Genomic DNA, 15,672 nt, shown 5'->3' on the forward strand with positions numbered 1-15,672 from the left:
GGGTTAGGCCATAGAAAGGCTTGAACACACTGCAAAATGGGAACTAAAAGTACGTAAAATTTTCTTGAAATTAGTGTATTTGTTTGTGATTTGAGCAGGTAAATAAGATTATCTGCCAATGGAATGAGTGTTTTACCCTTAGAATAAGATAATTACATCTACTGCACTTGCAATAAGATGATGTAGATGAGTTGTTCCTATTTTAAGAGCAAAAATCTTATTCAAGTTGCAGATAATCTTATTTTTCTGCTCAAATCACGAACAAATACACACACTTCAAGAAAATTGTACTTACTTCTGGTTCCCTTTTTGCAGTGCATGAATGGAAGTCTATGGAAGTCAATGCACCGTTCTCACTTTGTACTCTTTAAACAAGGATATATATGTGTGTGTGTGTGTGTGTGTGTGTGTGTGTGTGTGTGTGTTCGTGTGAGTGCGTGTGTGTGTGTGTTTCAAATAGAGGCAGTGTTTCTGTCCTGGTGTGTCTTGATTGTGAATATTCACTTTGCTTCTAAGTGTTTGACATCTATTCAGTGTAATTTTTGTTGCAGTGTTTTACGTCACTTACAGTCAACAAATTAATCATTTTTGGGTTTTAAAATGTGTTTTTCTACCTTCCTTGTTATTCCCTTTTCCCTGATGTGTGCTCTTTTTTTTTTTCCTTTTTAACTGCTTGTCCCGACACACTCTTTCTCTCATGCTACCATTCCTTTCCATCCATCTTTCACCAACTGTTGTAACAAACCTCTTTCTCCAACATTACCTTATGTCTCTTCCCTTCTTGCTCCTCGTCTCACTGTCATCGCTTCCCATCTGTCTCTTCATTCATGGTTTCTGCTTGCACCATGCCTGTGTGCTGGGCCATACTTGCTGGCGCCACTGCTGCAGAGAGTCGTGAAAACTCCTTCAGCCGCTCTCGCAGCTCCAGCGTGTCTAGCATTGACAGGGACACCAAAGAAGCTATCACCACGCTGCAGTTTGGAGAGTCCTACGGACGCAAGAGCGACGCCCTGCCCACACCGTGTCTGTGGGTGGGAACTAGCTTAGGAGTGGTCATTCTTATCCCACTGTCGATCCCCATGGACCACGAGGAGAGGATGGAGGACCCTGTCACCGTCGGGCCCAGTGGTAAGAACCACAGATTCTTGGCTTTTTGATCGAAAGTGTGTACAACTTATTTTCCTTGCAAATGTTGCTTTTAAGTAATTTGTTTGGACATTTTGTAAAGCATTGCATTGGATGTGCCTCATAATTGTTTTTTTTTTTTTTGTTAGTTTGTTTTGTTTTTTTATGTGGAATAAATGGTAAGTTGTATCCACAAAATCTAAATTTATAATTTTAGCCCAAAATGAATCATACTCGTTGTTTAATTTAGATTTATAGTTATTTGATTCAGGAGTTTGCTTCTGGCATGAAACAAGACATTTAGCTAACTCTCAAAAGTAACAGTCAAACTATATAAAAGGAGTATTCATATATTTTTTAAATGTCCATTTTTATTTACATATTGATAAAAAATAGCATGTCAAAAATAATTCTTAATAATTAATTTAAAAAAACTTAATGAGGTCAAAGCAATCAAATCTTTCATATAATTGCTGACAAACTTTTTTGCATTTTAATACGCCTAGTCTTTGAGGTTGGAAGCCCTCCTTGCCATAACCCTAATCTAATATTTAGCCCCGTGCACAAATTATCTATCAGATTCAAGTCTGGACTCTAGCTGGATCTCTGCAAAATGTTAATGTTACAGCATGTCAGAAAAAATATATACACGTACGCACACACTTATAAATTAGTATACTTGTTATAATAGTATTTATAAGCAGAGCACATTAACTGCCAATCTTTACAAAGTGAAATAAGTAAAGACAAAATAAGTGAATGAGTTCATAACACCCCTTGCTTTGATTACTAAAACATCTGGTAAAAATCATGTGCTCTCCTGTGAAATACGTTTTGTAAAACCTGTTTTTTTCTTTTTCTGAGTATTTTTTTCATGCCTGGTTAAATTCTCTGTTCTGAGCAGCATATTAATGCTTCTCTTGGAAATGTGTTTAGCTTTAGCAGAGCAGAGTGCTAAGTTACATTTGAACAACTTCAGTGTTGCATCTGCAAGAAAAAGACACAGCCACAACTGATGGAGTCATGGGGCAGATCAGCAAAAATAAATGATACACAGAAATATCTTTGGGGTACATTTTTTCAAGTCACTTTGTAAAATGTATTTTACAGGCTTGATGCTAAAGCATTGAAAGTCTGTACGATAAGTCAGTGTGGCAATCATCAGCACAATAGAGTACATCAGTACTTGTGGTATAAAAAAAAATTACTATAAATTAAAAAAAAAGATTCACCTTGAAGGCTTTGTGAGCACCGGTGTTTGAATTTCTGACAGAGGTCACCAGATGCATATACAAAATGTCCTGATATTTCACAGAGTCAATGATGCCAGATACTTTTGAACCTTTTAAGGAAACACTGGCCCACAGCAACACTGACTCTATTATTCTTGACAATAACCATGAGGGGCTATGCCTGGTGGCAACACAAACAGGTCCTTATTCATTACTCTTCAAGTCTTGGCGAGTAACTATTTTATTGTAGTCATTAAAAATGAAACAGTGTAAAGGGAAGGCTGTGGCTCAGTGGAAAGAGTTGCAATCAGAAGGTTGTAGGTTTGATTCCAGCTTCCCATTGCCACACACTGTTTGCCCCTGGGCAAGGCACTTAACCCCAAGATACCTACCAGTCTGAATATTGGTGACTAATTGTGTGTGAATTAGTGAGTGCATTTGAACGAATGTGGCTATAGTGTGAAGCGCTTTGAATGGTCAGTATAACTAGAAAAATGGCATATAAATTGTGTCCATTTACAATTTAAATGTCAATTGATACCCATAATGTTAATCAGCTTGCATTTGCTATACTTGATGACGTGTTCTCTTTTCTTTCTCATCTTGAAAAGGGAAATTTAAAAAAACAGCATCAGCAAAAATTACATTACTGATGACAATGAGTGATTTGGTTAAAAATAAGAATTTAAAGTGACATTTTTTAACCCCACTGAAAATAATGTACTCACGTTAAAAGTTGTTTTTTATATTCAGCACAAGTCTATTTTATTAGGAAAATAAAAGGAAAACTGTGTGAGACAATTAAGCAAAGAAGTATTTCTTCTATTTCCATTTTAAAATTGCCTGAGTACATGCTGATGTACTCTAAGACACAGAAAAAAAAATACCTTGTTGATGCAGAAGAGGGCATTTAGTATAATGGCGGGTCATTTTCTGCAGATTTAAGTGCTCTAGGTTTGACTCTTAGAACACCATAACTCAAACACAGCAAGCATCGAAAGCTCATTTATTTTAATTGGATTAACTCTGCGGTGGAAGAGAACTTTTACAGGCATTCGTCAAGTTTGATCGTGCAAATTACTGCTTTAGCTCGGGAGTTCAGAAAGGTTCGCAGCCTCAGTGTTTAATTTAAACATGATTAAAACGGAAGAAGACAAACATGCAGTCCTTGTCCTGCTTTGTCTGAGCCACAACAGAAACACAGTTTTTAAAGTAACAACTTTTAAAAAAACAGATATACCTGTCTTCAGTAATAAACATGAAACAATCTGGATATTGCGAGTAATGTTTTTTCAGCTTTAAACATCCTGAAGACATTAGTGTGCTCATAGTTCAAACAAAGAAGAATTAAAAGGATAATTCTCATTAAGAACTTATATTAACTATATTAATATAAAAGTAATACGTTAGGTTTATCCTGGAATAGTCAGTTGTAGAAATTTCGTCTGCGGCATTTCATCTACTGTCATATGCATATTTCTCAAGCTTATGTAGGAAATCTGAACTTGAAGTTACTCTAACAGAAATCACTGCTATGACTCCAGCACCTCTATAGCTTCTCTATTTGTAGCCTTGAAAACGGTTGACCTCTTGTTTTGTCTCGTATCTCTTTTTTTCTCTACCCAAACTTCCCCAGGAGCAGTCCAAATGTTGAAAGGCTCTGTGCTTCGCTTTGCTTTCTTGGACTGCAATGGAGCCCTCATTCAGAGCCCGTATGAGATTTGGCGGGACCAGAATGCCCCAGAGGACCCTGACCGACCACGGAGGCGCAAGCTGGTCCATTTCTCCCCGTCCTCTTCCCAGGACGCCTTTGGGGAGGGACATTTGACTGTGGTGTGCTCCGAGAGGCAGGCTAAAGTATTCTTGATGCCCTCGCAGTCTTGCCTGTTCGTCCACAACATCACAGAGTCGTCCTTTGTGCTCCGAGCGGATGTGGTATCTCTGTGCAACAGCGTGTGCCTGGCATGCTTCTGCGCTAATGGACATGTCATGACTCTCAGGTATAATCTCCAGTGCTCACCAGATTTCTGCATGCAGATCACACCTATCTGTTACATCTTTTAGCCCAATAATACAATTCTGTTTGTTTAAGTAAAAATGTTATTCCTGTTGGTCTGCATATGACCAACAGGAACAACTACATATGGGTAAAAATGTGATAAAACATTGAACATCAACCTTGTTTCAAGTTTTTGCACATAATTTAAAGGAAAACAGTAAGGTTTGTTTTCTGTGACATACTTGCATGGGCAGTGCAGGTAGTTTTTTTAGTCTATTTTTTTTTTGTATAGCAAATTAAGTAGCCTTACATCCCCAATTACTACAATTAGTCATTCACTCATTCACACATATTCACACCCTGACGGTGGTGAGCTATGTTAGTAGCCACAGCTGCACTGGAGCAGACTGACAGAGGCGAGGCTGCCATACATCGGCGCCGCCGGGCCCTCTGACCACCGCCGCCACATAGTAACACATAATTATGAAATGTCAGGAAAATGACTTGCAGGTTTGAAACTAACACTATAAGTCTGAAACGCAGGCGTGCATTTATACTCTGCTATCTCGCATCAACACTTTTGCTGCAGTTGCAGCTTTCAGCTTTAAATCTTGTGAGGATTGTCTTTTATGAAAATCAAGAGGGGAACATTTGGTCTATTCTTCTTTTAAAAAAAAAAATCTTATTTTGTTCCAATATTGTTGCAAACAAACGAAAGTCAGTCATAGATGGACAGCATCTGTGAACCTATTTCAGCTCTTACAACTGATTCCTAATTATATTTCAGCAAATTAATATGCTTTAACATATATCATTCCATTGCAGCTCTTTTATCTTCAGGGTTGTTGGACTGCTGGTGGAGGAATCTCCATCTTAGTCTCTCAAAAGTCTTTTGCAGCCTCTGGCAGTTTTTCTTCCACGACTGGCCTGCTTTTAGTTGCCTCTGTCTTCCCATTAACCATAATCGGTTGTTCTTCTCCACAGCACCATGCTACCACCACCATGTTTCACCATCGGTGATGGGCATGTTTGCTGTGTCATCTACTATCAGTTCAAGGGAGGAAGTGAAAACGCTGCAAACATTGTTCTGTTAGGATATGACCAAAATGACTCAGCATAACTTCAGATTTGGTCCAGCTCATCGGAGAGACCGTTCATTTGCGTATGCCTTTCATACACAATTTACGCATCCCACCAGAACGTTCTTGGTGTCTCAAAGATCATATATGAAGGGGATTATATTGAGGTTTTTAAACAGTTGTTTGTATCTTGATAAATCATTGCTGAAGCTTTGAAGCATTCTGACAAACACTCTTGGCGCCATGTTAGGCACTAGCCAACAGGGTTTATTCGGCAGTCTTACAGCTATGTTTAACAGTTATTTTAAGTAATTTCCATGGTCATGTGACCTAAAGGAAGCACCGAATCATCTTGACATGACAGCATTTTAAACCTCAACGAGGTAAAAGGTCTATGTGCTGTTTGTACAGAAAACTTAATTCGTCACATATTTGATAAGTATAACTACTATCTTCTCCACACTACATGGCTGTAGCATACTGCACATTGGACTTCTCATAGCTTTCTTTCAATAATGACTTTGTTCTTGCCGTTTTATGATTAAGGCTTGATTTGTGGAACGAATGACTAATAGTTGCATCAACAGATGCTTCCACTTGAACTGTGGCTCTCTGCACGTCCTCTATGGGCCTCTTGGCAGCTCCTCTGATTAATGTTTTCCTTCCCTGGCCCATTGGTTTGGGTGGACAGACATGCCTTCATGGGATTTTCAGTTATGCCATGCTCGGGGCGACAGTGGCGCAGGAGTTAGGGAGTTCATAATGCCGATCTATGGCAGCCTGGCCTCTGTCAGTCAGCTAACATAGCTCACCACCGTCAGTGTGTGAATGACTGATTGTCGCGTAAAGTGCTCTGGGGATCGTCATACTAGTTAAAGCCCTGAACTTACCATTTACATTTTCCGATGATGGATTTTAAAATGCTCCCTAAAAGGTTCAAAGCTTTAGACATAGTTCTCCAACCCAACTCGGCCTTAAAATTCTCCACAACCTTAATTCTGAATTCTGAACCTATCTGGTCTGTGCATGATGTGGTTTGTTCACTGATGTTATTCAACAGATCTGTGTGATTTTCACTGAACAGCTGGATTTATACTGAGATTAAACTGGACACGTGCAAATTGTATTTACTTCCTAGGTGAATTCTAAAGGCAATACGTTACACTGGATTTCCTTTGTGTTATTGGAGTTAAGGGGAGTGGATACAAAGAAAAAGACACACTTTTCAGAATATTAGTTGTAAATAAAACAGAAAAAGTGTCATTTACTTTTCACTTCACTTTCATGTTTTGCTTTGTATCGATCTGTCACATAATCCAAATGCACTACATAGACATTTGTGTTCATAACTTCACAGAATAGATAATATTACCAAGGTCTGTCATTTAAAGCACTTAATCCAATGTATTTAAGGTAAGAATATCTAAATACAATTTGAATGCTTCATCTTACTGTGCATTGAATTTCTAGCCTTGTCATATTACAGTATTTGGAGACGTAATGTTCTCATAGTTGAGAGAATCAGCGTGTAAAGATCATTCTCCACTACTCAGCTGGAAGCAAATTGGTTTCATTTGAATATCTGATTTGCTTTTCACTGATGGGCATAAAGTTAGTTCTGACATCTCAGTTGGTCTCCTACAAGGTCTAATTCATATGATCCAAGATTTCCCCTGGTGGCTAATGTGTCTTTCACTCCTGTCATTCATCTCACAGTTTGCCCAGTTTAAGACCGCTGATGGATGTCAATTACCTGCCTCTGACGGACATGCGCATTGCAAGGACCTTTTGTTTCACCAATGAGGGGCAGGCGCTGTACCTCAGCTCCCCAACAGAGATCCAGAGAATTACATACAGCCAGGAGATGTGTGACAACCTGCAGGTGAGCAGTGTCGTTCTGTGCGTTATATCTTTGGGTTGGGAAAGGCACTGGTGCTCTGAAGGAGCTGGATCCATTATTCATGCCTTGTTAAAGTCTGGGGCGAACGGTGGGATTAGACGTCAGATGTCACTTTGGTTATATGTGGTGCACACTTCAAAGAATTTGAAACTTATATGGTTTTACTGTGTAAATGTGTTAATTTAAATATATGCATAGATAATTATTCTTTAGAACTGACACTCCACGCTTATGACACATGGATATGGATTAAGTAATGTGATGCTGCCATAGTGCCATCTAGAGGCAATGATGGTAAAACCGTGTTTAAAGATTATTTGCCATTATAGCCCCATAAAACTGGTTCAAATATGTGTTTTTAGTCTAAAATCGTATTTTACTTTGTCTTTGTTCGTTGCAGGAAATGCTTGGGGAGCTGTTTACTCCGATAGAAACTCCAGAAGCTCAAAACAGAGGCTTTTTAAAGGGCTTCTTTGGAGGAAATGCCCATACGTTTGACAGAGAGGAGCTCTGTGCGTCTTTATTGTTTTCAATTCTAACTTATTACACAATTCCAGTATACACTGCAGTGAGGAAAGTAGCTTATGCATTAATAATGGCAACCATAAAATGATTAATGCTTTATAGATTATTTATCAGTTAGAAAATCGTAACAGTAAAATCACTGGTCATCAATGGTAATAGGATTTTCCTGAAAATGCAATTTCATCTCATGTGGTTGCCAGTTGGTGAGGCGGCAGCTGGAAAGGCTTCTCGGAGTCTGGCACAGCACATCCCCGGTCAAGGAGGAGTAGAAGGCATGAAGGTGGCAGCGAGCGGAGTGGTGGGCGATCTGGCACGGGCTCGCATTGCTCTGGATGAGAGAGGCCAAAGGCTGGGGGAGCTGGAGGAGCGAACCACCCTGATGATGACCAGTGCAGAAACTTTCTCCAAACATGCTCACGAGGTGAGGAAAAAAGAAAAAAATTAATATTGAAGGTCCAAGTGGTTTCTATTATAATATGGTCTTTTTCCTTAGAAATTAGGAGAAATTATTGTCTACAGCAAACAAAACTATACCTATTTATTTATAGAGTCAGTCTAACAAGATGTAACCAATGATCTTAGGTTGCAATATACCAGCTGGGAGCAAATCCTATAAAACAGTTGAGTAAATTTGGGTTGTGGGGATGTCCCAATCTGTGTTTTTTTAAGATTAGACATTCGCCAATAACTTGTGCTGCTTTAATAATTCGTTATGGACGAGAATAAAACAGACGTCATGTGTATTCTTGAAGTCTCATTAGCTTTAAAGTGCAATAAAATAGCATTTAATCTGTATTATTACATGTTCTAAAGGAGTATTTTCTATGTCTGTACAACATCCTTTCTAATTATTGTTATGATTGTATTTCTTGGTGTCCCATATTTCCCTTAACTCTCACTTTTTATCAATCCTCATAAATTTCCCACCAATATTCATGCACTTCAGCATCTCGAACATGTACATTTATTTTAATTTTGGACATCAAAGGCAGGAAAAGTCCATCCAGTAGATCAAATGCCTCCATTGTCATGGAGCAGTTAATGTGTAGCCCTTAAAATATATAATATCATTTCAGTGTAGCTTCACCTAAATATGTTTCTTCAAGAAATTGTCTCTCCTGGTTCATAAATTGAAGAATTGTCTTTGAACATCTATAAAATATCATGTCTAGAGTTTTGGTTGCTTTCAGCATTGCTCTCTATCACACCAACAGCAGTACTGAGAGCACAGACCAGGTCATAGGCTCTATTGCCACCCATCCGTAAAGAAAATTGGCTACTGACTGGCTTGGAAGGTGCTATAAGTCACTAAATGCATCAGCTAATTTTCGTAATTAGCCATGTTTATGTTATTGTGATGGCCGCTGTAGGGTCGAGACACAGATTGAGTAAAACCAAACACCCTAAAGATTTTTTTAGCAATATGGTCCAGTTAGGAGCTGACAGCAGTTTTTTCTTTCTTGGATACAATCTACATTAGTAACCTAAATGGACCAAAAGCCGACAATAGAATCTCGGTTTATTTTACACAACATCTACATGTCCCCCCCTGGTTGTGGAATCCACTAGTGGGGGCTTCGCACACACTTCATTTGGCTCTTAACACAGCTGGTGGAACTGCTGGACAATAACGGGGCTGCTGTGAGTGTTTTGAGATGGGAGTGGGGAAGAGCCAACACCAGTCCCTATTGTTTATTGAAAAGAGAAGCAACGACCGTATGTGCTTTCACATCAGAGTCAGTCACTGTAACGCCAGAAACAATTGCAAGCTTTGTTGTTAGTTGATTTTTGGAAAAATCGTCCTTGGAGGTGGTCTGAAATTCTTGCCAAAACCAGCAATGAAGTCGCTAAGTGGGTAATCAGATGACACAGATAGGGAGCCACAGCAACCAATACACTTTCTCGTTGAACATCATCGCAAAGGGTGAAAATACACCTTTATTGTCAGGGGTAAAACTGAAATTACTTAGATCAACAAGAAAAAACAGCGAAAATGGTCACAACCTGTTAGACAGTTTTAAAAGGGTGGATTTTTTAATGGGCTGCACAAAACACAGATTGCTAACTAACATTATTGGTGTAACGGGCTTGGGCTTTAATTGGGAAATCCCTGACAGCTGTTGTTTTTGAAATTATTGGCTGAATTACAAAAAAAAAAAAACATGCTTTCCTTTGTTGAGCAAAAGTAAATGAGATCACTGGAGGCTCAGCTATTGTCTGTTTTTAACTCTTTGTGGATTTATCGACACCGACGTTTTGCATCGCTTTCTCTTGCAGCTGATGCTGAAGTGCAAGGACAAGAAGTGGTACCAGTTCTAACAGCGGGAAGGAGGGATGAGACTGCCTCTGGCCTGTGAAGAACTTCATGCTGTGATGGAAGTTTCACATGTGAAGCAAAAGCAATCAGAAGATACATGAGCGTGACTTCGTCTTTACAGCTTTTAGAGCCAGCTGCGTGTACTTCAGCGTCACTTTGCTGAAGGACGAGAACAGTTTTTTTTCCTCGTCTAGACAGGGGGAGGGAGGGGGAGTGATACGGACTGTTGGAGAATGGCGACGTTTGATGGTCTGTAGAAGGAACTGGAAATATCCAACAATACTGTATGAGTGTGTGTGCGTGTGTGTGTGTGTGTGTGTGTGCGTGGGTGTGATTGTCTGATTGCGAGGTCGCATGGTTGGGTTTTCTGGATCTTACTGTGTAGATACTCAAAGGTTATGAAACCAACAAGAACTGCATGAAACAGCAATGGATGAGTATTAAAAATATCCAACTGCCATATTAAAAAGCAGCATGCTAATTTAACAGGAGATTTAAAATTATTTAAAAAAAAATAACTTTTATTTATGATGTAAGCCAACGACAGAAACTATGAAAAACTTTATATTTTTGAGATACTGGCAAAAAAAAAAAAAACTATATCTAAAAAGGGAAACATATAACTGCATTGCTATTAAGCCAAAACTTGTGTTACTTTCCCTTTTTTTATTTTTTATTTATGGTTGATTTTATTAGTATTTTTTTTTTTCTTAGTCTAAGCAAATATTACTGATACAATATAAATGCACATACATAATTATCTACACAGACTTAGAATACTGTAATATTCAAACTTTCTTCTAACTTCATTTACTCTGGGCTGCACAGTGCAAATTTAAATAAGTAATAATAACACTTAACTCTGCAAAGTCCGATCACACGGACGTGTTTTCACTTTTTTCAGCTTGGGTGACAAAGAGGGACATCTTGATGCTCAAACGTTGTATAAAACTGAGAAACTGAGGTGACATAGATAAGGAAATTGTATTCTGAATCGTGTGTTTATATCTGTTGTACAAACCTAGATACAATTTGTGTGCCATAAAAAAATTAATGCGTAAAGAGAGGAGGTAATTTGTGGAAGGAGCAGATCTTAAAGCATTGCACATGAAGTTGCATAGAGGGCAAATCAAAACCCATTGTCTTTTTTCTGTCTTTTCAAAACATAAATATATATATATATATATATATATATATATATATATATATATATATATATATATATATATATATATGAGGGGAAATGGAGGTTTGTGACTTGTGAGTGGCGAATGACACTAACGATGGTATCTGATTCACAGTATCCAATTTGGGTCAAGCTAAAGGTTTCATTTCGTTTTTTTTGTTGTTTTTTTTTACTCCAGACTGCATTTGATCATGTGTTGTTCAAGTATAAAATACATAAACTGCTCAAACCTGAATGTTGATTAATCTACCCGAGAGGTAAATTCTTTCAAACACAGTTTGATATTCGTGGAACCTTCATTCTGATCATGAAAACACAAAAAAAGAACGTCTTTTTTTATTTATTTTGGCAACATATTATATTGAACGAAGCATAAAAACTGGGTCCAGAAAGAGGGGCTTGCCCAGGGCGCCATTCATGCAAGTACGTGATAGGAGAGTGTCTTTTTTTCTTGTAACTTTAACTGCCTCTGTTAGATGTGAACGTTTGGCCTTTTGGGTTTGCGTGTGCGCGCGTGTTTAAGAAAGACGTCAGATATGACTTCACTTCTGTCAAAGCAATCAGAAAAAGTGCACCCTCCCATCTTTCCCGCATGCACTAATGTGCATTGTTCAGTGTTAAGCCCACATAGACATTCACTCGCAAGACAGGACGGCACGCGAGGAGATTTTCGCAGTTATTCCCGATAAAAGGGCGAGAGGGGATCACATCAGTGTCATCTCTGCCGTCTGTGAGTTGTGTATCTGTAAACAGTTCAGGGGAAATAACAGTATTTTTTTAGTGACGTTCAAATGTTGAGTCGGTGAAGAAAATGTGTATAAGTGTAAACATTTGCAGCAATTTCAACTGGAGGCAAAAATGGTCGTTTGTCCTTTTCCTTTTCAATATTGTTCTTACTGACTATGATATCCTTGTGTCGCAGTCGAATATTTGATGGTTACGGCCTCTTCCATGTAGGCTTCTGTATTTTTAAAAGCAACTAATGTTTCATGATACATGGTCGTGTATCAAATTGTGATTGTGTTGTACGTCAGTGGGTAGCCACACGACACAGACTTAACAGCGTCGAGCGAGAAGGATATTTTGTACTTGTGTACTCGTCTGTATTTTGAATTGATCCAAAAAATATATATATAATTAAGGAGTACCAACTTTCATCATTCGCATATTAGTTATTCATCCACCGGAGCATCACCGTGTGCGGTTTAAAATGAATCGCCGTGGTCATGTGGAGGCCACTTTCTTGTAGGCTACAAAATGCAAAACACGTTGAATGCATTTAGAGTTAAAAAAAAAAAAGTAAAAAAATACAAAACACAGATCCGAAAGTAAATCAGTAATTTCCACCAGCTTTGTCAGATATAAATGACCTTCACACACACAGACACACACATATTTGAACCTATCCTGACATTTCACAGTGGAACTACATTGATTTAAAAAAAAAATAGACACACACTGTCAGATTATCAATAGTCCATTTCTCTCTTATCTCTATAACGTCAGTGACATTTGTGTTCTGTGCAGTTCTTTCAGTGGCAGACGATACACTTTAAAGAAAACAGAACCAAAATTCAGAGGGAAAAACTAAATAAATAAAAATAAATGACTTCTGCTGACAGGGTGTTTTGTTATCAAGATTTTTCTTCTTTTTTTTAGTTTTTTAGGTTTTTTTTGTTTGTATGTTTTCTGTTTTTATATTACCTGTACAGTTCCAACTTTGGTTGAAAGGTAAAACACACGTGAAGAAAAACAAAAAAACGAGAGACTCTTGGGATATTTTCTGTAATTGTTCTACCTGTTACTGCTGATACTGTACTATCTGGTATTCTGGCTCTGTCTAAATCACTGGAACTATGTAGTTCTTCACACTGTAGTATGCTGTAATGGCATTTATTTGGTTTTCTCAATAACGGCGACGTTTGTCTTATTTCAATGGATTCCACTTTTTGTTCTTGATATATTCTAGTGTAATAGAAATTACTTGATTAAAAAAAAAGGTCTGAAAATATGTTGATGCAAAAGCAAAACTCAAATAAACATGGATTGATGTACCCACTGGAGAGCACCGTTCATTTGGCATCTAATGCGTTTCTTTCCCCTTTATTAAAGTGCATGAAATGTGTTTTAGGGGTTATATTTAAAGGGACACAGTGGCACTGCATTTAGATTTGGGAGACTGAGTTCCACATATAATTAAAGCGATACAGGGCAGGTGAAATTTTATATACACTTGTAATGGAATATATGTCATGTTAATTTTGGGCTACAAATTATGCGTTTGAATATTTATTTGCAGTGGCCTATACACTGTCAGCGAATAAAAAAAGAAAAAGGTTAATGAGTGCAAAATCAGTGTGAAATGTACTAATCCACACACGTCTGAAATAGATGCATACACCACCACTGATATTTGATCAAATATTCTTTAGCAGGTTGCAGAGAAACTGTTTTTTGCAGTCATAAACAAGGTCCTGTTCTTCTACTTCTTGATATTCGATCATTCTTCCAGTCAAAAAACTGTGAAGCTCATTTAAATTGGTTGATTTCCTGGCATGAACACTGCTTTTGAGCATATTCCGCAGACTTCAATCCTAAAAAGGATTGAGGTGTAGGCTTTGGGGAGGCCTTATGAGAGATTTTTTTCCCCAGGACTAGTTTTAACGTGTGTTTGGAATCAACGTCCTGTGCAAACACAGAGGTTTGTCCGAGTTTCAACCAGTAGACCCAACCCTTCCCCCTTACATGAACTGATGTTGGTTATTGTAATGTCCAGGACCAACCCAAGAACTTTCACACCACAACATTACACCTGATCAGCATACAGCTGCAGATGTCTGGTGGTGTCTATAAACCTTCTTTCCACACTTACAGGCTGACGTGTTTATTGTCCTTTTTACAATCTAGCTCAGTGAGCAAGTGAACTGGATTAGAGTACTTTTGTGAAGTGAAGTCACTTGGATTTAGAGCTGGACTTTGACCTGGTCTTTATAACATGGGAATTTACTTTGTTAAACCATCACTTTGTACCTCTATCTGTATGTTTTGCATTGTTTTACTGAAACGTGAAGTTTTGCTTCAGTGTCAAGTCTGCTGCAGCCCCTAGCAGGTTTTCTTCTGGGAAGGTGTTGTATTTTGCTCCATCCATCTCCCTGTCAAGTCTAACCAGCTTCACAGCTGAGTTGTGGTAAGTATGCAGATGGATTCCCCCCCCCCCCCCCCCCCCCCCCCCCCCCTTTTCAGATGATGGAATGAACAGTAATTTGTATAAGGTTCAAAGGTTAGGATGTTGTTTTTTAACTCAGCCCCTCTTTAAACTTCAACACAATATCATCCCTGACCTGTCTGCTGTGTTCCTTGGTGTGCATGATGCGGTTTGTTCACTAATGTTCTCCAATAACTCTCTGGGTCCTTCACAGAACAGCTGCATTTATACTGAGATTAAATTTAACACATGAGGAATACAAATTATGTGACTTGCGAAGGCAACTGATTGCAATAGGTTTTATCTAAAAGCTTTAGCGTAAAAAGGAGCTGAAAACAAACATATATATATATATATATATATATATAGAGAGAGAGAGAGAGAGAGAGAGAGAGAGAGAGAGAGAGAGAGATAGAGATAGAGATAGAGATACAAACAATTAATCCATTGCCTTCCACTTCACAAGCATGCACTAGTGTAACAAACTAGAATGAATTAAATTTTGACGGTGCAAAATTGCAAAATAAGAAGTTAATGGGTTAAAAGTTATTTTCCAAATCACCGTTTCAGCTTGATTTGATAATGGTAGTTCTCACAGCTGGAACACTTCTAAATTGTGTTGCCAATCCCAGTTCCAAGTTCAGACTTCTCATACAAATTGAACAAAGTAATAGCGCGTTTCATTTGTAAAATAAAATTTAAACAGCTCTAATCTCCAAAAAATAATCGTGAACTCCCTATGAAATCAAATGTAATAACCCAAAAGGTTAGTGGTACATGACTAACTCTCAATTTTGGATCTAGTATGGTTGCTGCAAGTACCAAAGGTATTGGATTAATAAGTAGTTATTTGCATTATAGGCATTATTTTGCTTGCCAGATGTACATGACAATGGGGGAGGAGGGGTTGTCCGGATACGGAGCATATACAGTAATTTATTTATATTGGGTTTTTTTTACGTCATCAGCGAGTGGCAGAATAAATCTGCATCGTTTCGACATTCAGTCCCTGCTTTAAACTGACTTTGCCTGTTTCTAAAAGGGGTTTCTCCCCTTTCTGTTCTACAGATAAACTCCTCCCTCGCCACTCAAGCCGTTTAATGT

At 38.2% G+C, this 15,672-nt stretch overlaps 1 protein-coding gene across 12 annotated transcripts in view; it reads left to right on the top strand.

Annotated features, from left to right (window-relative positions):
- The window catches only part of stxbp5l (syntaxin binding protein 5-like), a 206,221-nt gene extending 194,994 nt beyond the window's left edge, over window positions 1-11,227 (top strand). For all 12 annotated transcript variants that reach the window (XM_036139550.1, XM_036139553.1, XM_036139551.1 and 9 more), the window contains 6 exons: window positions 889-1,128; window positions 3,994-4,357; window positions 7,152-7,317; window positions 7,736-7,847; window positions 8,061-8,281; window positions 10,138-11,227. In XM_036139550.1, the coding sequence (XP_035995443.1) occupies window positions 889-1,128; window positions 3,994-4,357; window positions 7,152-7,317; window positions 7,736-7,847; window positions 8,061-8,281; window positions 10,138-10,179 (1,145 nt within the window). In that variant the 3' untranslated portion in view covers window positions 10,180-11,227. The remainder of the gene's footprint in view (window positions 1-888; window positions 1,129-3,993; window positions 4,358-7,151; window positions 7,318-7,735; window positions 7,848-8,060; window positions 8,282-10,137) is intronic.
- The last annotated feature ends 4,445 nt before the right edge of the window (window positions 11,228-15,672 follow it).

The sequence above is a fragment of the Fundulus heteroclitus genome, chromosome 7 (assembly GCF_011125445.2).
Source record: "Fundulus heteroclitus isolate FHET01 chromosome 7, MU-UCD_Fhet_4.1, whole genome shotgun sequence".
In the NCBI taxonomy this organism is placed as follows: Eukaryota; Metazoa; Chordata; class Actinopteri; order Cyprinodontiformes; family Fundulidae; genus Fundulus; species Fundulus heteroclitus.